The sequence below is a fragment of the Perca fluviatilis genome, chromosome 19 (genome assembly GCF_010015445.1).
Source record: "Perca fluviatilis chromosome 19, GENO_Pfluv_1.0, whole genome shotgun sequence".
In the NCBI taxonomy this organism is placed as follows: Eukaryota; Metazoa; Chordata; class Actinopteri; order Perciformes; family Percidae; genus Perca; species Perca fluviatilis.
Window position 1 is genome coordinate 20,983,101 of NC_053130.1, and position 24,559 is coordinate 21,007,659.

At 41.2% G+C, this 24,559-nt stretch overlaps 1 protein-coding gene across 42 annotated transcripts in view; it reads left to right on the forward strand.

The window, feature by feature from the left end:
• LOC120547712 (neurexin-1a) overlaps window positions 1–24,559 on the forward strand; it is a 265,714-nt gene that overhangs the window by 143,514 nt on the left and 97,641 nt on the right. For 4 of the 42 annotated variants that reach the window (XM_039783311.1, XM_039783312.1, XM_039783314.1 and 1 more), the window contains exon 1: window positions 12,666–13,727. The exons of 37 other annotated variants lie outside the window; for them this stretch is intronic. In XM_039783311.1, coding sequence (XP_039639245.1) covers window positions 13,481–13,727 — 247 coding nt within the window. In that variant the 5' untranslated portion in view covers window positions 12,666–13,480. Of the gene's footprint in view, window positions 1–12,665; window positions 13,728–14,087; window positions 14,221–24,559 lie in introns of those variants that run through there. One more of the 42 variants, XM_039783317.1, reaches the window with a different exon arrangement.

Consider the following 24,559-nt stretch of genomic DNA (forward strand, 5'->3'; position numbering starts at 1 on the left):
GTAGATGTAACATGAGCAACCTGTATGAAAGTAGGGCTGTCTTCTGGTAGCTGTGCCAAGACAAATCTCAATCATTCCCAATCTTGCAGAGACGGAGAGCGTAGGTATATGTAAGGTGATAACATATGCACAGGCTAATTATTGCTAACTAAAATGCTAGTTAACGTTAGTAATTAAACCTAAACAACTCATGTAAGTCGAAACTGCCTGCGAGCATCTCCTGTACTATACGGTAATTCCTCTACTATGTGACACAATCGTTAGCCTATTTTTACAAACACTTCTGCTACGGAGCCATAATGTGAGGTACAAGGTAATGGAGCCTTTTATACATTGTTGTGTTTCTTTAGAAATAAACAATGGACAAATAGTCTTTAAACGCTTCAGATGTAAAGTTATTCGCTGTCAAAGTGACGTCAAAATGAATGGCAGTCAGTGGAATGCTAACGGCAGGTGATCGTTTTGTAGCATGAAAATGGCGCCATAGGAGGTTCGAGTTCTGAAGCAAAGCTTATCCCCTTGGTGGTGCAAGCTAACTATCTTAGCTCTCCGTGCAGTTTGTTCGTGCTAGGTTAGTAGCTAACGTTAACGTTAGCTAGCTACTGGCGCCTAGACAGCTGTGTTTAGCTAACATTAGTTATCATCTAATGTTGGCTTGAATGGTAGCTAGCTTACGGCTGCAGAACACAGCTCTCTATAGTAGCAAACGTTAACTAACGTGAACGTTAGCTACTAACCTAGCACGAACAAACTGCACAGAGAGCTAAGATGCGTTGGTTAGCCTAGCACCACCAAAGTGCACAGCTGCTAGATCTAGCTAACGGTAGCAAGCAGATTGCAGTAGCTTTTAACGTTATCTGTCTAACGTTGGCTAACTCACGAGTCACAACTTAACTTTAGTTAGCGTTAACTCATGAAGTGGTCGTTTAAGAGTCCAATACATAACATTAGACTAACGTTGGCCAGCTTAAACAGGCTGGCCTTTCATTTTGTATAACAGTAAAATTATTTTATTTATTTTCTTGTAAAGCAGATGTTTTGCTGTGCAAAACTGTTTAATAAAGTATATTATCAAGAATTTTTTGGTATTGAGATTCATTATGGTTTTTATTAATCGAACAGAGAAAAATAATCGTTATATTAATCGTCCAATTAGTCGTTAGATTAGTCTACTAATCGATAAAATAATCGCCCGATTAATCACTTAATAAATAATCGTTTATCCCCAGCCCTAGTATTGATTGGTCAGTAGGCGGTGCTTTTACACCGGTTGATCTCTAATCTCCAACATAGCCTGCTCCCGAGCAGGTAAGGTGTTCAGCGTAAGTTACCACAGCACTTAACCCGGTAATACATACCCGGGCGTGATACACAAAACCCTGGGTTGAACTTGAAGTGACCTCGTTAATGCCAAATCCTGCTTCGTAGTACAGGCCTCAGATAGTTGACTTGACTGATGGTAAAACATAGAATACAGCTGTGAGGAGGCATGTCACTTGCTTATTATGTGATGTAGCTTCATGCTGCCACAATGGCAGTAGTATGGAGGAGCAGCAGTGGCTGACATATGTCGCATTGCTTCATAAGACCATGCTGATGTTCATATGGTGTGACAGAGCTATAGTGTGACCTCAATACAACAATACACTCAGTTGGGGGTGAGCACTTCTTGTGCTTTTGTCCATTGCAAAAGGTTTTAAACATTATTTTTGTGTCAGTGAACAGTAGACGGTCAGATCAAAGTTTAGCACTAGCATTACACACATTTCGTTGACTTCATTGTAATCTCTGCTGTAATCACAATCTCATCTGGAACTCATTGCAGTGCAGTGGTGAGAGCCTAATCTTTGAGGTGGTTTTTATTAATGGGTAGCCCAGAGGGGCATGTTGACAGGAAATAAGAAGCTGTTGTTTCTCCACAACACAATACTAATTAAAGTGTTGACTAGAAGACAGACTATCTGCCAAAGTACACTGCTGGGTGATACACTGACACTGTGAATATTCCCTTCTTTCGTAAACTCAGGCTATCAAACATGACATCCGAGAGAACTGTGGCAAGAATGTAAAACATCCCTAAAGCGTGCTTGTACTTAACTATTTAAAAACTTTTGATTGCTTCTGTTGACATTCTGTGAATGATTTCACAGTCAGAAGTCATTTAAATGAAGAGAAAATTAGATTTTCAGTTCAGTGAATTGCAAATTGAGATGCTGATGGACACTGTAATCAAAACCTGCAGTAAGAAACGAAGGAGGAATTAAAAGACATGTTCCCAATGAAAGAAGCAGTGGAGTGTTCTGTAGGTAGAAACAAATGATAGATATTTATATTAATTATTGTATCAGTGAATACAAAACTAATACAGTAACAGCATGTGCAGAGGCAGACAAAAAGACCAAAGAATATCGTCAACATAATTATGTGACAAAACTGCTTGGAGAGATCATTTCTTTAGTTCCAGGTGAGTCAAAGTACTCTACTAGCTTTCTATCATTATTGGCTTAATGACAAACCTATTATGTCATCTACCTGTGGAGTAAAATGTTGATGTGTGAGAGCTCCAACTGTGACCACAGATTTAGAGTTAGTCAAATGGGACTCTGCTGCACAACCTGCTGTGACATTGACATATTGACAACATGCCACATGATGACTCTGATTGACTGTAAATAATTGTGCAATCCATATTTGCTAAACTTGATCTTCCTCTCTTTTACCTGCTAAATGTAGTAAAGGTGGAAAAAGACGATATTCCGAACTAGCTGTTTACATGGCTAATGAAAGTAAGTATTCCACTAATATTCCCGTACATGTAGGCAGGGACGTCACTAGGATTGAAAGACATGGGGGGCTTAGCCCCCAGGGTATTTGTAACTTGAATTTGCAAAATCTTTGCACTCACATCTTTTGTTACTGTATTAGAGCTACACTTATGTCAACAACCAGTCAAGAAACCAATATGTTAAAAAGTAAAAAGTGACAGACATATCCTCTTCTTCCATTTCTACTCTGTTCCTTCCGTATTACCCTTTAAGATAAAAAAAAACCCTGATGCTAAATTCATGACTTCGAAATGCAAATTGTTTACATGAAACAACATCCAAAATGTCCAAAAACTGACAGAGGCCAGACAGCTAATAAGTTGGTAAGTTAAACAAATATGACAAATAGCAGTACAAGAAAAATAAAAAAATAGGCATAATAGGCATCACTGCATACTTTATCATGTAAGATATTAATACGGATCCTATTTAAAGTTGCTACTGTCTAAATACAATAACCTGATGGCGGAAGGAATACAAGATTTGGAGTAATGATTACTGTATACTGTATGTACTGTATGTAGGATTGCTTTCATTTTATTTTCACATGTGTATCTGTGGGCATGTGCTCATCTTTAGCCTAGCCTACATTTAGGCAACATCTACATATTTATTTAATTTCTCACAGCCAATGAATGAAGAAAGTTAAATTGGTTAGAATATAGCTAGCATATATAATAAATATAATTAAATAATTTAGTTTAGGCTATGCATAGTACCGTATTTTCCGGACTATAAGTCGCTCCGGAGTATAAGTCGCATCAGTCAAAAAATGCGTCATGAAGAGGAAAAAAAACATATATAAGTCGCACCGGACTATAAGTCGCATTTATTTAGAATAAATAAATCCATCTGTCAACTACACAATAGCACACAGAACAACAGGCTGAATACGGTAGGTGTCCAGTATGTTAACGTAACACATTAACAGTTATTGAACTATATAATAGCACACAGAACAACTAGCTACCAGGGCGTGGAGCATGGATGTATTAAAAGGCGTGGAGACGTAACTGCACCGTTGACGAGCCCCTCCCGACTCGTTCCTCCAGCTCTGGCCGTCTTGCTCTCAGCCCGCGATTAGCCGATTAGCTTTCTTTGTTTTCTTCATTGCAGTAAGAGTCACCTTTTCGCCAGTCCCTCACAAGTTTCTCCCTCATTTCAAACTTTCTTTCTGCTGCTCGATTACCGTTTTCGGGCTGCATATTTTACTACCTGCAGTTTGTAATCTCTTTTCTTTCTCAGTTGTCTTTAGTAGCAGCATTCTAGTTGTCACAAGCCTAGAGCGCCCTCTCCCAGCTGTAGACGGTAATGTTTTCAGTATGAATTAACATTTCAAAACATGTTCAATTATATATATTTTGATATATAAGTCACACCTGACTATAAGTCGCAGGACCAGCCAAAGTAGGAAAAAAAGTGTGACTTATAGTCCAGAAAATACGGTACCTAGGCCTGCTAACAAATGCTTACTGTTACAAAACAATCCTTAAACCTATAGCCCACTACTGACCTCAATCACGCCGGCTCCCTCAGAATCAACTGCTCTGCCAATCTCCTGCTTCTCTTTCTCTCTGCTGAAATATCTTCCAATATCCATCTCATCTGCTCAATGAATTGAAGGATACACCAGTACAATAGCATTAACAGGGACCCTATAACATTTAGTTTTCAGTGACAACAACATTCTATGGGGATTGATGTTGTTGTAGAATATGCCTACTATAGAGATGGGCTTTATTATTGGCAATGAATAAAGAGTTGTGATTAGCTTGCTAAGTTAACCATTTCTTGTATTTCCCTCGTTCGCTCTAGCTAGACTTTAGTTTTCCATAGCAAACCAAAATATCCCCTTTCCTTTACCTGAAGAAAACATAGCTAAAGGTAAGCAGGTCATTAAAAACAACTTACAATTTCACTTTGTATCACACTAGGTGTAATCAATCTTCCTTTCACCATTAGCATGTGTATCGGTGTGTGTGTTTGTGGGGGGGGGGGTGCATAGCGAGTTCAGACCAAAGAGTAGCAACAAGACAAGATGAATCCCCCAGTTACTTGCAACGCTCCGGTCTACAACACTCTGTAAGCTGCCAGTTCACACCAATGCAACGAGACGGTGTGGTGCATCATCTTGATAGCACAACGACTCTTTGTACTTCTGTAACTTCGACTTTTCGGCAATTTTTTTGTAGCTGGATATATATAATTTGTTGCGTCTAAATATGAATGAGGATACGACTGTTGATATTGTTGATTTTATTATTTAGGGGGGCTTAGGAACATTTTGGGGTAGCTTCAGCCCCCCTTAAATAGGCCTAACAACGTCCCTGCATGTTGCCGTGCAAAACAGGACCTTTCATTCCTTTTCACTTAGAATTCGCCACGTTATGGAGCCAGACAAGAATTTGCAAACGGCCCGCACATTCTCACGTCTGCTCAAAAGTTTGCGTGACGGCCTGCACATTTTCAGATCAAGTTAATTTTTATAAATCACACCGTGTGGGAAAAGCAGCGTACGCAACGTTTATACATGAGGCCCCTGGAGAAGTAATTGAACACGCTTGATAGATAAACCTTTTCTACCCCTAAACTATTTCTTTTTTCTTTTTTTTTTCAATAACACTGTTGATCTGATACACTACAGGACATGTACAAATGAAAGAGCCTCTGCCACCTCACTCACAACCTCGAGAACTGATCCAGGACTAGTTTTACTTATATTATATACATTACTTTTTAATGTAATATATGCAGACAACTGGAGTCACGCTGCCTCACTCATTCTATATGCAGAGGTGTCTAGTCCAAGTGCCAGAAAGTAGAAATCCTGTCCAGCAGCTGTCCCAACCATCACTAAACCAGCTCCTCTACCAGGTAGATGAGCTCATTAGTGAAAACACCTGTTCTAGATGTAGAGGCAGATCCAAAAACATGGCAGGATTTTTACTTTCTGGCACCTGGACTATACACCTCTGTATATGTGACACACTTTTCACCAATATTGCTTGCTGTGCTTTAGGCTGCTGGCCATTCATATACCAAGCCTTGCCTTAGACATGAGTGGCTCCGCATACCTTGTAAGAGTCAGTACTGGCGACTTCCTGCTTTGCTTTCCATTGGATTTTGTTGCATGCATTCGTTGTTATCGCCATGGAAAATGCAAGCGGGTCTTTTGCAACTTTTCTTGGCTCCAGCAAAGTATTTGTGTAGTATGTATTTTGGCCTAAAGCAGTTTGGTTTTAAGGCTTAAGCACTCTTTACTGTAAAGCATCACCAATCTTTCTGCATCCATGTTTGGCCAATGACGCTGACAAAACTCCACACAACAACACACCTTGTATTGCCGAATCCCCATACTGCCATGCAGCTAAGCATGTCATCACTTGTGTCTACCCCTGGCGAGCTCCTAAAGTGTGTTGGTAGCAGGGTCTCCACTACATCAACTTTCTAAAATAGTATTTACACTTTAAAGTAACTTTATTTTCTCTGCGGTCACTCTACGGGAACATTTTCTAAAGCTCCTCCTCTGTGCTTCCCCACCACGAGGCAGATGTTGTTCAGCTGCTCCTTTTTCACCTTGCTTCACTCCCACATGTCAGAATGTGGTCAGAAGTATTAACCACCTCAGCTGTGATTCTTTCACAGTAGCAGAACAGTTTCCCCAGCAGTGCTTTACCTTCTGTTTGTAAGCAGCAGCAACAGTAATACTTCTTCTCAATCTTCAACGGCACGCATTTCCAACAGAACGGCTATGAGTGTGATGCTTGTGTGAAGAACAACGTCTGCGTTGTGTGCCATAAAGGTGAATGCCACCAGAGACCATACAACCCACTTATTCGTCTGTGAAAGTTATTCTCATTCACCTGACTCATGTTTCTTCAATGATTTCATGTAACTTGAAAGATCCAAACCAGCTTTAGTACTCAAAATTACACAGTGATGGATCCTTGAAATGTATGACATCACACGTCGCGTAGTTGAGGTTCACTTTAAAGTGCATTTTGAATGACGAACACTGAAAAAGAACAGTAGTCATAGTGCCCATTGATTAAGCTTGAAAAAAAGATGGTTTCGTTATATGACTATGTAGTAGGATGCCTTTAATTTTTGAACAGCTATATTGCTGATGAAGTTTAAAAACCGGAACAAAATGAGTGTACTGTGGTATGCCTCTCCAAAGAGAGTACACTTTTTTTTATAATTCCTTATTTTGGAGTTTTATTCCAAAAGGAATGAACTTCATTTGAAAAGATGCAAGGCGTTTTTAAGAAGAGCCAAAACGTTTTGTTTATAAATATTTTCACATTCAGAGAAAGACAATATTTTCCATTAAACCTCTTTGTTGTCCCAGTTAGCCGGAGCGTGGCAGAGTGGCTTATTAACAAAGGAGCTGTGGACTCCTGAATGGAGCCGCAGTCCGTCCTTGACCTGTTCAGGATGAAGCGCTCTGAGAAGGGAACTGATCTACTTTGGACGGATTTCAGTAAAGACAGACTGACGGACACAGTGCCCCGGTGGCCCACTGCATCTTGGGAACTGTCAGAGGAGATAGAGAGAGAGCCTCCGGAATGCTGCCAACTTGTGACCCCTATCTCTCTCTCACTGACAGTTAGGATTTGGTTTATGCATTTGCAGACACATCATCATCACACAAGCATACACCCACTTACTGACACACACATAGGTACGTACACACACACACACACACACACACACACACACACACACACACACACACACACACAAAACCTTTATTTGCACTTAGGTACAAGGATTTTTGAATGTTATTTCCTCTGCGCTTGATCCTAATGTGTATTTAAATGGATTTATGGAAATGAACACTATTGTGGCATCGTTTATGCATAAGGAGAAAAAAAACACTGTTCCTCACATTAGCTAGATTCCAAAGCATCCTTTGCCAGCAGACACACAGCTCAATGTGCATTGAATGTTTATCTTCCATATACGTAGTTTGGGCCTGCTCCAGACTTGGTAATGGAAATAATGCTGTGTGCATGTATCTGTGTGTTCAAGCTAAACAAGAGAAGGGAAAACGGTGTCATTATTTGATTATAACCATGCCACTGTACTTTTATGATGATAGTGTTGTGCAGAGCAAATTCCGCATTATGTTGAATATTTTACAGCTACATTTTTAATTAATACTCTATTTCTGTACAACACAAGAGAGTGCCACTCCCTAAAACCAACATGCCCAAATAGAAATGCTGCAGCATGTAAATACTTAAACCAAATAACAAGTATCAAAAGTATTTTTAAATTAGTTTTTTTTTTTTACTTTACTTAGTAGCTCCATTTAATAAATTATAATGTTCAATGTCATTTGAGAACAAATTAGAGGATTAAAGGATGAGTGAGAATGGATGTGGAGTTTTTGTTTTTTTGTTATGCTCTAAGTGAAAATGAATTCATTCCATTGCACCACCATGCAGTGCCATTTGTGGATTTGATTTTACAACACTAACTGTGCATTATTTCCTATTAGTGGGCTGTTTTATCAGCTTGAGTGGTGTTATGTATGTAGTCTTCACAGCTTGCATAATAAACAGTGCGTAGCACACATCTCTGTGCGGTGCATAAGAGCTGCTGCATGTAGCTGATTTCTCTTAGCCTAAAGTACATGCTTGTATGCTCTATTTCTTTAATATAACACTCACAGACTGTGTGACAGCAGCACATGCATAAGAGACAGACATTCATAGAAAGAGCTAATCACTTAATGATGAGGGTAGTCATGGCTGTGTATAATAATTTAAACCTTAAGCTACAGGGCTGTGCAGCACGAGAGCAAGTCAGAGATGCTGAAGTGCAGATGATATGGAAACAAGCAAGTCGATGCCTTTTTGATCTGTGGAGTTTACCTTACCACACTTACTGATACAACAGCATAATCTGACGGCCAGGCACCCTGATGTAACATCCTCTGCTAACACAATCGGTATTGACACTCTGGCCTCCCTCTGTGTTGAATTACTGTACAGCTTATGTGTATTGAGTGTTGACTCCCTGTATCTGTCTGTTCTTATCATGTCATATCTCGGGATGACTAAGACGGCGCTGTGTTTCTATTTCCATGCACTTGCACACATAAGCATCAGCTCCTCTGTCTCTCTCCGTAGCGATTGTGAAGCATGTTTAGAGGAGTAATGACGCGTTTGATATTCTCAGAATATTCTGTTGTATAAAGAGCTCAGGTTTAACATTGTATGTCAGCAATTGACAGGCAGCATTAGTGTTTAATACCTACGTCTCTGTGACGAAAGGATGACGGATGTAATGTAGCTGTAACAGCTACTTGTTTCATTGACTCTCTTGCGCATATCAAAATAGACATTTGAATTCTGACCAATCTCTTGCATTTGATGCGATAAACATTTCACGAAGGTCAGGTGGAAGGAATCTTTTTCTACCTTTTTATTACACCACACTCCCTACAGTATATTCTCCTTGCCAGTGTACAATATACCTCAACGATATAGGCCTCCGAACGCTCTCGTTTGCAGGGACTAGTATGTTGCTGTACCTGACACAGATGTGTCACCTCAGCACACAACAGGTATACCCGGTTCATGCATGGCTTGACCTGCATGCTTGATCTACTCTGAGCCAACAGTTGCAACTTATACACTAAACTGCACCTGATTAGTAAACTGCTGTAATCCTGGACCTTTCAGCAGTTCACTGATTCTGTTAATTAAAATAACACGTCAGATGCATTTTCTTGTAATTGTTACAGTAAACATCGTAGTGGGTGTTTAGGAGGAGAAATATTGCTTTCTAAGTGGCCGTCCCTCTCTAAAGGGTCTCTCCATGTGTGATGAAGTGTCGCCTGATGGCCCTTTAACTGATTTAAAGGCCATGCTCCAGTCTGGTCAGGTACTCTTAGACCACCCATCTGCTGCTCTCTTTCCACTATTCCTCCAGTCCTCTAAAAATCATCTCATCAGCACAGTGCACTGTGGTTGCAGTCTTTAAGTGAGTAACAGAGACTACTCATGTCTTTTTATTCTCTTTTGCTCTCTAAGGGACTATTACACCCAAGACCTATTTCTGCTCCCCTGACTCAGTTCGAGGGGAAGTTAGCTACACTTTCCAACCGATTTGTCCCATTTTTTTGGGGGGGCTTTTTAGATAACTCTCAATGGCTTTACTTTGTGGTTTTTACCTTCAAGAGAAACAAAGAAAACAGAGAAATGTAGATCAAAAAGGGGAAATGTGCTCAAAGCATCACATGCATCAGAGACCTGTACAATCCTTTGGGTCTTAAATGGAAACAAATAAGAGCTGTTTTTTGCTTTCTGTCAAGAAGACATCTCACTAACAGGAACACGAGTCAGAACACAATGGGGAATTTAAAAAAAACAACAAAAAAACGCTTTAATGGTGAAAGTTTAGTTGTGGAAGAGGATTTTCTCATTTTGTGGCCAACTCTCTACAATCATCTGGTTAAAGCACATTAGATCTATAACTGTGCTGAAATTAGTTTAGGTTTGTGGTCCCAGGTGTTTGCTTTTGTGCTGGCAAAGACATTTGGTTGTGAATGTTTTCCCTAAAGCTGTATGCATGGCCCCTGTTTTCCTTGCTTCTCATAACTTCAGTAAGCCAATTTATCAAGGACAATGATTGGCGCAAAGGGCAACCTGCTGAAGGCTTAGTGGTATTCTAGTAGAGGTGATGGGTCATAGGAATTGATCATAATCAGAATGATGTATCCGATCACATGATTGTCTTTTAATGTTTGAATATCTAGATTAATATGATTCAATTATAAGGGTTTTAGCAATAGTTATATTATTTAATTTTATTGAATGCCTTTGTTAAACTTAATATTTCAAACAAGCTGCTGTCTCTGGGATAAACCTACAGACGTTTTGTGCACTTTACAGTTCCGCCACTTGAGGGCACAAATGAACAAGTAACTAATGATAAACCTGATAACGGTATCACCTCACTGCTGATGTCATTAACTTTAGTTGCTGCATACCAACACGACATTTCCACTAAATACCCAGTGCAAACGTTAAAAAAATAAGTGCACACATTACACTTGTATATTAAGCATTGCAATTCAAGATGTAATTTATTTGTTCTGTAAAGTTTGCTGTTGAGGACATAGTAAGTCAGGTTGTTGTCCTTGGCAAGCAGCCCTGATAGATTGCCTTATTAGGTGTAATTATGCAGATTAGACTGCTGATGATTATAAAAGTGTAAACACATTCCTTTTCACCATTGCAAATGAGAACAGAGCAGTGGTTCCATGCTGCTGACTTTTTAGCACCAGGTGGCTGCACCAAGTTATTGAGATTTTACAAGGTAAGAACAGCACAGTTGCCTAATGTGTGCAGCATCTGTTTTGTATTTCAATCACTTTTTGCTACTATTAAGGAACACAATACTAGATACAACAGAGAGAAATAAGAGGTATCCTCATCTGTCCTCGAGCCAGATGGCAGATTATATTCATCTCACCGGTTATGTTCATTTTATAACAATAAAGTGTTTTTTTTCCCATACTCAAATTCAGATTACAGCAACCATGCTAAATGTTGAGCCCTTATTTCTAATGTATTTCTACTCAGTAAATAGATCACGTGAAATGTTCATCATTAATGTTAATTTAATTGGTTCATTGTCTTCATGTGAATGGTCAAGTGAAAAAGGAAATGGGAAAGGACACATTATCCTCTGTATCATGCTTGCTAAGTTGGATTTCTTTGGCCATAAATGCTTGTGGATTCCCTGTAAACTGTACAGATCAGCTCAGCAGTGCTTACAGTTTGTTTGTTTTTTTCCTCCAGCTTAGAACACTGCATTTCTAAGGGGAGGATGTTGAATGGCCAGTGTGCAAACAGAAGCAGGCACACTGCAGCTGAGCCTTGTGCTCTCCAGTCCTGAACTCTGAACACTGAGCACACTTCCCAGCTGAACCAAATTGTGTTTATCAGCAGGGCTTTTATGTCCACATGTTTTCTACATTCCCGTAACCCACGCTGCACACTAAGTCTGCGATCAGCATTCCGTCTCTTGTGAGAAATGGTCTTTTATTAGCAGGCGATGCAGACTTGCCCAGATTCAGCACCCTCTCTGTGGACAGTGCTCAACTGCCAGCTCTGGCACTGTGCGTGCTTTGTTTTGTGTGTGTGTGTGTGTGTGTGTGTGTGTGTGTGTGTGTGTGTTCATATGTTTGTGTTTGTGTGTGATAAGGAGAGAGTTGCCTATGTGAGCTGCTGCAGCATCATCACTCTTCTAAAATCTTGCTCGCGACAGACTGCAGATTCCAGTTAAGAACCTATAGAAAACAGTTTTCCTGGGCAATGGAGAGACAAGGATTGGGTTGGACTGCTTGGCTTCAATTTTTTATATCCGCAGCACTATTATCATATAACTTCCCCAAATTCACAGAGGTTAAGAAAAGGTAGCCAAAGGAAAAGACAGACTGGCAGTGGAAGAAGAGGAGGAATCTGAGGAGATGGCAGGATAAAAGTACAAACCAAAATTTATTCAGCCTGTCCTGCATTCACGTTTGCTTTCTTCTTTTATCTGCTCAGGAGTATCCACACAGGAGAGTGGATTGAAAAAGACTGAACAGGGAGAGTCAGGGGAGGTTGTGAAAGGAATCTGGGCTGGGGGACATAGCTTCAGTTCCTGCTATTCTGCCTAAATAGGCTCTTCCTCTGTAATGCACTCAGGCTCCAGTGATTCGCTATGTGAATGCTGCCCATTTGCATAGCCACTCTCCCTCCTGCTTCCTGGCTGGCTGTTGAGGCTCCCCCTCCCTCTGTCCTCCTCCTCCTCCTCCTCCTCTCTCCCCTCTTCCTCTTGCGCACATCTTCTGGAACGGAGCTGCCGATGCTGCCTGTGTGTGAGTGTGTGTTCCTGCCCAGGGCTGCTCTCTCAGGTACTGTCGTTGCTATCACTTGGTAGAATTGAGAGCAGAGATCTCTAGATGGGAAACGGGTGCGCTACTTGGCACAACTTACAGGTGCAATCACGTCGTCTCCTGCTCGCTGCTGCAGCTGTCCGACACATGCAAATGAGACTTGGATTTAACTATGGTCCCATTCCTCTGGACATCCTTTGAGACCACTGGAGGAGGAAAAGGAGAGAAACTCAGAACGTCTGTCTCGATTTTCTGAGAAAAAAACCCCCACTTTGCACAAGTGCTATCAGTCTCTTCTGAAGTTGGCTTTCTTTCTTTTTCTACCTGGCAAATGCATTTTTTGGAATATTCAGTTTTTGGTGGGAAGATTTTCATTTTGTGAGGGCTTAACAGAAGGAGAAAAAGAGAAACTGGAATTGGAGCAAGCTGGGATTTCTCCTTTGCTGTTTAAGGTTGCCCTAATTTCTTGCGTGAATGTTTTTGATTGTTTCTGTATGATTTATGATACCTCTTTACCTCCCTGGGTGCTGCTTCGGATTTCCTAACTCAGTGGGAACAGCAAAAGGCTTCTTTTTTTTATCTCACAACCGACATTTTGTGTGGTGTCCCTTTTTTGCTTTTTTCCCTTCTTTCTCTGTGGATCTGTGTGAGTGTCTCTGGGCATAGTGAGATTTGGCAAGGTGAGAAGAATGGGGCTGTAAGGCTCACTGAAGTTCCACCTTGATCTAAAGCCTCATCTGGCCACTCAGGGAAGATGTTTGGAGGCTGGAGGACACAGTTTGCTCCCCCGAGCCCTGTAACAGAGCCCCTAAACCGGAATTCAGCTTCACTCACCCACCTGGCCTTGTGGATCACTGCCCTGGCCCTGGGCTTTGTGGCAGGGTCAGAACCAGGTGCTGTGGAGAGTCTCCACCACATTCACCTCTCCCATGGAAACAAGCGTCACCATATTGTGCCTATTGCTATCCACAGATCACCTGCATCCCTAAGAGCAGGGCACAGTAAGTATTTCCTTGTCTAATCATCAGTACATTTTCTGAGTACAATAACTTCTTTGAGCAGTTTTTATTTTATTTTTTACATTTAACCATTGTCGTTAACTTCTCGCAATTGTCATTCAATCTTTTGTATATCTAACTGCCAAATCCTGAATATTACATGATATTGTTTATTTCTATTTAAAATTCCCCTTCCCAAGACACATAGCGAGTATAGCTTAGAGCCATCCCCTTTTTTTCCATCTCAGCAAATTGCCCTCTGTCTTAATATCTGAGATTAGCCATATCCCTATCTCCAGATGCTCCACTGTGTCCAGATTAGACAGGATTAGAACATTGTGGCGCTCCATGTTGCCCCTGGGTGTTTGGAAGAGACAAAGATGTGTTGCCTCTAGCTCTGCAGGGCGGCGAGCCGCTCCTGGCCCCTGCCCAGCGCGGAGTTTGGATGAGGCCTCTTTACCCAGTGTGGCAAGAAGGTTCATGACACAGGCGTTAGGTGAGGAAGAAAAAGGAAATGGGAAGAATCTCAACTACAAGGAATTATATAACCTCACCCCCAAGTGTTCATGGTAGACTGCAGTATGCTCCTCTCAATACAGTATGTGTGAGACTGATTTTAGAAATACTGCAGTTTGTTTTTTTCCCGCTTCTTTGGCGGTACTTGTATTATTTGCATTGTGAATATTACCTGCAGTTGTGAGCGATGCTAGTGTTTAAGATTGAGGCAGTGTGACACGCAGAAGACCAAAATACTCTTTCTTTAGTCATCATACTGCCCAGGCATTTTATGAGTGACGTAATCACTACTGGTGTAACACTGACGTAATGCTGAGGTACCCTGGCTTCCATTGAGTAGACACTGCTTAATATTGTTTTACAAATCTTTACTGTGATCTTCTAGATTCTCTAATAATAAAGTTTATTAGTAAAGGCATTTCGTTGTGAGGGATAACACCATTGCAGAGCAGCGCTGGCATTTTGAGGATGTTTCTATTGTACACAGGAGCAGCTCAGAAACTAAACTGGAGCCCGGATCACTGGGCAGAGTTAGACCTGTACGAACAAGGGAGTCAGTGCTCCTCAGTGATGATGAGGGAGATGGGAGGTTGGCCGGCGTACTGAGACCACAAGAGAGGCAATTAGGCCACTCTGCCGTGACCTGTCTGGAGCAGACAACGTTCAGCTCGCCTCCTGCTTTCCATCAGGACCCCGGGGGCATGTGGTGCTTTCAGGCACATTCCACGACTTAATATCATAGTTAGCGTTGCTGCTCTGCTGTGCTGTTATTATGAGAGAACTTGCAGGAGGCAAAGGAACGCTTTCTCAGTAACATAACATTTTTGGTTGATCAGTGCACGGAGGGTGCATAAATGCAAAATGGATAGACATGCTGTTCAACATGGTACCTGGCTCCAGGACAAAGCCTGCTGTTGTAAAAGCCCCAGTGCTGTTGTCTTAGCTGTGGTGAAATTGGTTTAATTTTCATGGGGCTTGTTCACTACACGGGGTGTCTCTTAACTGCAGCAATTAAACTTGCATAGCTCAATTTCTTCAGTCTAATTTGTGAATGCAAGAGCCAAGGCCCCTCAGGTTTGATTCTATATTTTTAAGAGTATCTTTTTTTTTTTTGCTTTGTATTTGTAATTTATGTGTATTAAACAGAAAGTAGCCTTATGCTATATTCAATTGTTCTCACTGTCTCTCTGGCCCCACCCCTCTCACTGCTAGCTGTTGGTGTCAATTTTAAAATCTAATCCTATTTGCAATACTTATGTAACTCTATCTGCCTTTCTGCATTATTGTCACAATGCATTTAGCGTTGTCTCAAGTGATTAGACCAAATAAAGCTAATAAAGTGCTGACAGTTAGTTCTATATGCAAATTTTTGTATTTTTTCACTTAGAGTAATACGTAGCTAAATTTAGTAACTTTGGCTGCCCCGATGGTGGGCTATTAATTTTGCCAAATATTCTCCAAGACACGAGCACACAATTCCTGTAAGTGATTTTATAGGAAAGCACACATTACTCCCTATATATATATATATATATATATATATATATATATATATATATATATATATATATATATATACCAGCATAATGTAAGAGAACCATGCTTTGTTTCCTTTGTATTGAACTTGTATGTCTGTCATTGATTTATGTGGAAAGAAGTAGAAAATTACCATGGTCAGGATGTATGAAATTGAGTTGGAGTGTGATGCATTGTTTGTTTAGGGCTAGCAGTAATAAGCTTCAGACAGGATCAAGTCTAAGGAGCCAGACGTACCATTTATCATGGACAAACTCCCAGAGGTGATATTCTTCTTTCCCAGATATGGAACGATACTCGATATGCTGGATAACTAGGTTATCATATTTTTTTTACCTGCTGTTCTTATTTATTAAGATGGATAGATGAGATGATCTCATCAATAGGACATGTGTTTTAGACTTTAAGATTTAACTGAATCTCCAGTGGTTAATGGGAAAGTTGACTTTTTGTAGAAGATGGTGATCTGCAATTCCCACTGTCTGAGCCAAATATACAGTATCTTCCACGTATCTCACCCCCCGCCCCCAAATACCTGCTCTGTCAGCGTCTGCACAAATGGCTTTTGTATTTGAGGTTTGATCAAAGTCGGCGAAGCAATTTAAGTGATTATAATACATTTTAAAGCTCTCACTTTCTAATGGTGGCATGGATTAGAGACAGTGCTCGTCTGTGCTAGCCCTGCTGCAGAGATGAATGGGGGAAGAGAGGGACAGAGGGAAGAAATGAAAGAAGATAGAGATTGAAGACCAATGGAGATGGAGAAAGTGAAGAAAGAAAAGGAAGAGAGCGAAAGAACAGTGAGGGAGAAGAGCGAGAAAGTGGATGGTCTCTGATGTCGACTTGCTGCCGGTGTGTGTTGTGGGCTTGTATAATATAATTACTCCCATGTCTCTGAGCTGATGTCATTCTGCGATAGTGTGAGGATGACAGTATCTCTGCTTCTGTGAGGCAGTGGGGATGATAGCTGCCCTGATAAGGATCTGAGTACATGTTCCTCTGCTCTAGAGGGAGCAGAGGCAGTTATTGACCCACGAATGAAAGAGTAAAGACTGCAGTCTTTTAATTCTCCTCCCTCTATGATGTGTGAGAACACAAACACCCTCTTTTTATTTGTGTGTGCTTTCGGTCTTTAACCTACTTGCATCTTATGATAATCACTTGCCTGCTCTCCTCTTCTTTTCCATCCTTCCTACTCTCTGCACTTCATCTCTTCCCGAACACTCCGCCTAACCCCCCTAGCCTCCAGCCCCCTGGTTGGTCCACAGAGTCCATCCAAGCAGAGAGAGTGGACAGCCTTTTGTGCCTGCAGTGGTCTGTGTGGTTTCGGCGGTGACCAGGCTATGGTTGGCATGAAGGGAAATGAGACCTGACTTTGCGTGCGGTGGGCAGCGAGGGGTCAGCTGAGTAATGTGTCGGGTTTTGGATTAGAGACTTGGGAGACGGAGAGGGAGAAAGAGAGAGAGAAAAAGAGCCCCCTCCCTCTTTTGACTCAACATACATAGGTCTGGGATGAGTTTGAGTCAGGGAGCTCTTTAACCATAAGGGACTCGGTGAATCACCATCAACAGCGTTGTCTTGTCTGCCGTTTCGCTCTTTCTTGTTCATCCCGTCCATCTGTCTGTTTTTTAAAAATTACCTCAATTAATAAGTTGTCTGGTGAACGTTTGTTGCTAGTGTTACCTCTGTGTGACTAACAAGTGTTGTAGAGAAAATGCGTAATTTTGCACATAAATGAAGGAAACCTCCATCATACAGAAAACTGCACCATTTTCCAATTTACAATGTCGATTTCATGCACAGTTGTTAACCCTGCAAAATACAATGACATTTTGTAATGGGGTAATGCCACGGTAACACTTACAGACTGCACCAGATGAATAACAATTATTCGATTATACAAAACAATGATTCTCATGGAGGGAATTTGTTTTAACAGCAGGATATACAGGGCTCCAGACTAACTTTTTTTCACTAGGAGCACAGTGGCCACCAACTGAAAATTGTATGGGAACAACCAGAAAATTTAGGGGCACACACCATAAATCAACATGCTAACTAAATATTCACATTTCTACTAATTTCCACTGTATTACTAATACATACTTTGATAATAGATGCAGAAATTGTGCTGTTTCAAATTCAGTGTCACTTTTGAAGATGCAACATGGAAGGTAAACTGACAGCCCCATCGCTGTCATGACAGTAAAATATTTTTTTTTATTTTCATCATGACCATTTTTAATTGCTCTTTAATGTTTCATGTAAAGCACTTTGAATTGCCTTGTTGCTGAAAGGCGCTGTAGAAATAAAGTTGCCTTGCCTTACAACCTCTGCCTGTCAGTCAGTCACCAGGGCATAGAAACCACTGTTGTGCCTGCTCGTCTCCAAGGAAGTATAACGTCAACAGCACCGCGACCGCTTTCGGCTCGTCATTAATATATCGCAGCAAAGCAGTCTGCGTGAAGTTATGAAAAACTGTAACCACACTTGAAACCACTTTATCGGCATTTCCGTGACGCTCTGTGACTTCAACAAAACTGCAGAGCCGACGTAGTTTGCACCGTCTGCAGCTCGGCGTGTGTGCGAGTGTATGTGTCAGAGCTCTGCTCTCTGTCAATTTTCAGAGAGGACAGATAAGCTTGTGCTTACGCGCTCTCAGGTACCGAAATTTCGACGTTTAGCGTGTAAAAAAAAGGGGGCAAATTTACTGGTCGCACATGCGCGACTGGATGTAAAATTCAGTCGCACACTCTAAAATTTTGCGACCATTTGGTCGCAGTCTGGAGCCCTGATATATAAAAACAAGAGAGTGACAAATATAGTAATGTACTGTGTAGCAAAAGGACAATCGTATTCGAATTGGCCAGCGGATCAAATAAAATGTACAGAAATTATGAAGGCATCTAACAGTGTGGCAATGAGAGGAATAAGAGAAAGATCTTACGTGAAGGAATGTTTTTTAAATAGAGCTGGAAAAATAGGATTGTTTCCACATTGACGATTTAAATGTTTAAGCCGCAGCTGGACTTTTGCATGCTAACATTAACTGTAGGAAGACAGGAAGCATGAAGGAGTGATGCATCTGTAGTGCAGGTCAACGTGTTAAAGATGCTAATTAAAGAGCTTAAATAGTTCTCCAAAGTTCATTCTGATTGACTCTGTAAATTCCTCATTATTTCCCATGGGAATGGCACAAGCAAGGGGGAAGAAAAAAAGATAAATTGAAATAAATAAAGTGGAGATCAAGTATGCAAAAAGCCACTTTTTTTTTTAATCTAATCTGAAGTATATTCAGTCACCCTGGAGAAGCCTCATTCTGTGTCACCATAATGAGGGAGCAGCTAGCTCTGTGCCAGTCAAGCCTGTATATACACACACTTGTGCACATTCACTCACAAATGCACACAAGCACCCTGCACACACAAAGAGCGACACTTTCCCAAATAATCTTGAATCTCTTTAATCACTTTGAATTATTGTCACAAGGGTGTGAATGTCAGTAGTAAAGTGATATGCAAATGTACACATGGAAAAGTGTCATTTATATAGTGTAACATATAATTGGTTAGTTCAAATTTAAAATGGGTCATAAAGAAAAATATGTACTTGGAAGGTGTAAAATTATAATTGTCCAGACGTACAGTAGTTCCAAGAGTACAGTGATAACGCCCTTAGTGCTGGACTAAATGGTTCTGGGAAAGTCATAGGAGAAAAAAAAAGATGGTGGGTGAAGTCTTTCAGCCTTTACAGCCTGATAACCCCAACCACAGGGGAGAGGATGGGTTTCTCTGGCAGCCAGCTAGCAGAAGACGATAATGTATGATTGCCATTGATCATCAGATTGATAATCAGCCTCTACTTAAATATCACACATCTGTTTTGGGAGAAAACAAAAAAAACTCCATCACTGAGATTTTCTACGTGGGTGGTATGATTGACAGTGTTCTAATTATTCTTAGTTTACAAATCATTACCTAACAACTTTAATATCATGTGTTAGATTAATGATGGAAATAAGGGTTTAAGAAATGAATGGCTGACCTGTTACAATAGAAGGCCTCAATAAGAACCAACCATGTTATAACTATTCTTTTTTTGCAATTTACAATTGCTCACCTGCAGCAGAGTGGCAACAGAAAGAAAGATGTGCCATAATCCACTCTAATAGGATTGTGTGGGATTTCACCTTCCTCATTGCTCCTTCCATCTCTTAGTGCCACAGGCCTGCTGGCATGGGCTGATAAAAACACGCCTGCCTAACACCTAAGTGCAAGCTAATATTAGCATATATTTTGCAACATAATGTAGAAATATAATGCATACCCACGCACATTTCTTTTTTTCTGTTATATATTTATTTGTTGGTTGATACATTGCATCGGTGGGAGATAAAGGATAACACATCTCTCTTATTGTGTTCCAGCATTGCCTGAAGATAAGGCGGAGGCAGAGCTGTATATAAATCGCAAAGGCAGTAGTTGTGCTGCACGACAAAACCCCCTCTCATACACCTCGGTACATCAGCACATGCAGGGTTTATTTTTTGCCGAATATTCTCCATATTCATGTTATTGTATCATTTCTATACGAGATGTAGCTAATTAAATAATATATCACCACTCGGTAGAGCCTTAGTTACAAAGTGAGGCTACTCGGCAAAGCAGATGTTTAATCCTGCAATTAAGGCCAAGGCATGCTTGCTGTCTCCTGGGTACAGCTTACAAAGACAGTAAAAACAAAGCGGTGTCATGCAGGGACGACATGGCACTGTAGCGAGGGAAATAGGCTTGTTTTCTTGTTTAACATAAAACGCATAGAACACATTTTATCCACATATTGGTGTTCTAATATATGTAATATCATGTTACTTGCGACTTCCATTTGCTATTGTATGTAAAATTAATTGCGCAGTGCATTGTACCATTTTTAACAGTGTCTGCTCGTGTTTGAAGTGTTGTTTATGCTCAGCTTTTGAGCTACCTACTGCACCTATGCATCGCCTTGAGCTTAACAATGATTTGTTAAAGAAGAGGGACAGTGGAGGGGGCTTTAACTGATATTTTCCTTTTAATGTAGAGGTAGAGATGCGGATGTATTAAATCATTTCAAAGAAAACTCCTGCAGCACAAGCATTTTGTAATTGTGCAGGCCTAGTATAGACAGCTATATCATTTGCTTTTATGAATAGTGTTAACATAGGAGTATCCTCAATAAAGCACAGTAGCTCTGTCTGATCCTAAAGGAGCTTCTTTGTGAGAGCAGTATTTGTGCTGATGCAGGTTGGGCTGCATATAGTGCTGGGCGGCCAGTTGTCTCTAGTCTCAGATCAGAGCTCTGGCCCCGGACTCTGTTTTCTGCCTCACTTCCATTTTGTAATTATCCTCCACACTTGTCTTTTTCATTAATTAGAACTGCAGTCATACTCCACATCTGTTGGCTCCCTAATAGAGAAGACAACAGTTTCTAGAGACCATTTGGAGGCTATGATGTTTGAAACATGCTAGGACACAGAAAGACTGAAACTAAATAATGCACTGATGTCTGATGGCGCACAATCAGTCAAAGAGGCTTTTAACCGCAAATAAAAAAGAAGAGAATCGACTGATGCTTGATTTTATTTAAGTCTGACTTTGATTTGTGTGTTCGCTGGCACGCAAATTAAACACTGGATGCTGAAAAATCTCATCAACAAATTGCTGGCAAACAAAATGGCTGACCTGAATTGAGAGAAAGGGAGCATTGAGTCTGAGGAGCAAATGAGGCAAGTGATGATGAGAGAGTAAATTTGAAGCTGTCGATACTGTGGGACACCTCTATCAGAGCCAAGGCTGTTGGCTGTGGAGGCAGATATGCAGCTGGTCAGGGTAACAAAGGGCCCGTTTGGTGTATTCCTCCATTAAGACACTGGGTCTTGTCAGCTCTGCCTGGATGGGCCATTCTGCTCCACAAGGCATGGGTTCATGTATCACTTAGGGCTTAGGGGAAGTGAGCATGGTAGAGGAGGGGGCAGAAGGGTGTGAGTGACACTGGTCGACTGAGCATTCATGGCATTATGTTACTATCCCAGGGGGCAGAACTTTACCTCAACCATGAATTGATGGGCCCCTGCCATGAAGAGCGAGGGTGTTTGATATGGCTACCCGGGGGCCCCTTCATGATGAGGTGAAGGCTTATCTCTTCAGAGCAGTGTGAGGATAAAATATGGCGAACTACTGCAACAGTGTGATGCAGGGGCAGATTTCTTGATTCACAATCTCTGTCGAACTGCAGATTGCATCAGTTTAGGGCTTCCTTAAAGGTCCCATGACATGGTGCTCTTTGGATGCTTTTGGTCCCCTTATACTGTATCTGAAGTCTCTTTCCCGAAATTCAGCCTTGGTGCAGAATTACAGCCACTAGAGTCAGTCCCACAATGAGCTTTCCTTAGTATGTCCCATTCCTGCATAGCTATTGAGGAGGTTGGGGGTGTGGCCTTGACCAACTGCCACTTTGCTTATTTGAAAGCCATGATGTCTCTCTTTCTCATGGGCATGCTACATTCTCTGGGTGGGCAAAGCATAACCTTGGTCCTTATGACCTCATAAGGAGCAAGATTCCAGATCGGCCCATCTGAGCTTTCATTTTCTCAAAGGCAGAGCAGGATACCCAGGGCTCGGTTTACACCTATCACCATTTCTAGCCGGGGGGGACCATAGGCAGGCTGGGGGAACTCATATTGATGTTAATAAACCTCATAAAGTGAAATTTTCATGCCAGGATCGTTTCAGAGTGTCAATACAATACTAAAAAGAGATACTGGTTAAGAGATGCTTCCTGTTACAAACCAGTTTTCTGTGGATCTGACACCTGATGGGCTATGCTTATTTAGGACAGTCAGCCAGCCTCCTTGGCTTTTAGTCTGCTGCCAGGGGGTGGTTAACAGGAGCTACATTAGGTTACAGCGTTAACAGCTAATCTTAATGCGTTTCTCTGGTACGTATTTGCTGAGTTCTTTTGGTGGCCATGATGTTGTGGCCCTCCTCCCCACGGGGTTCGGGAAAAGTTTGATTTTCCAGCTCACTCCGTTAGTGGTGAAGGAGTTGGCTTACGCAAACGATGCTAATGCTAAATATAATCAGATAGTTGTTGTCGGGATCCCCTCTTGTTGCACATGCGCATGACATATGTCACGACCAAACGTTAGCAATTGGTTATGGAAGATCCAGAGTGGCTGTGGGCAGATCCACTAGTTTTAAACTTCAACAGAGTACCGCCTTCAAGGAAGTTAACACTTGTCAATGGAGAGTGGCCAGACTCTCTGTACATATGAAATGTACAGAGTCTAGTAGGACCAGGCTAGAGGAATAGCTAAACATTTGACACGCCGATCAACAGAGAGCAGGAGAGGGAGAGAGAGAAGCCATCTTAACTACTAACTATTAACTACTAAGCCAAAGTATCTAACAAAGCTAATAGCGTGTAAACAACTGTGGGATTAGCGAGAAAGTCGCTGAAAGGAGAGAGCGATGAGTCCTTGAGTGAACTTGTGTAGGTTTAAATGTAAAGTGGATAATTAGCTGCTGTAATGAACAATATGTCAAAATAAACTGCGTCGAGCTACTGAAGCAAGACTTTATTAGCAACATAGAAGCATCGTCTAACGGAAATATAGCAATTGTACAGTCCTCTTCCCCCGCCACCCACCTCCTCCTTGATGTGGTCATTTTGTACTGTACCAGCCTTGAGGTCTGACTTAAGTGCTTCTATTTTCTCTCTCTCCCCGTGTTTATTAGGTTTTGTTGCTCCTATAATTTTGGAGCTGGCATCTTATACCCTCTAATAAGGATGACCAATCATGGGGGGCAAGCAGCAGTGCCCCACTTTTAGTCTCCGCTTAATTTAATTACATCAAATTAGCAAAGCAGGGGGGGGGGGGGGATTAATGCTTTGCAGCTTATGAAGGCAGGTTGGACACTGTCAGCTGTCCTATGCAGAAATGCTGCTTTGGGATTGTCTTCATTAGAAGGAGCTTAAGTCTCATAGGTCACTGGATATTGTTAAAACAATACTGTGGAAATGGACTAATTAAAATATTTGCCTAGTTAAGACTCAGGGTAACTGCCTGAGAACTTTAAATTATTCCTATTATCTCTATAAACTCTGTTTGCCTTACTACCACTTATCATTTACATGTATTATCAATAACTCATTACATTTGCCATCGTTGGAATAAAATGAAATACACATGCTGTATCAGCATAGGTGTATATAAAATCTCAATCCCAAACAGATATAAGTGAATACTCTATCGGCCGGTGGCGAAGATTAAGTCTCTGGGCAATGAACTGTAAAAGTTTATATTGACTGTGCTGTATATGTGCCAATATCCCAGACTTCTTAAGCCAACACTAAGCAAGCAGGTCGTCTACGCTCCTGGTTGATTTAGCACCTCTGTCCACTCTGCTTTCTGCTGACTGCAAAGAGAATAGCTCAGCTCCAGCCTTCTGATAAAGACTGAAGGGAGGATTTATCACTTAAAAAAGGAGAAAAAAAGAGAAACGTGGAAGGAGGCAAAGCAGCAGAGTGTGCAGTGTACAGTATTTTATTTTATGGGTTAGTTTCCTGACAGAACTGCAGCAGTTGTAGACTGCTGGCAAAATTGCTTGATTTTCACTCCATGCTCACACAATAAATGTTTTGGCTGTTTACTATAGCAAGATTAGAATTATGTGTAAAATGGATGAGATTCTCACACAACACAGCAATCCTGTGTTTTTATCTTGTTGAGGAAATCCTGGCCC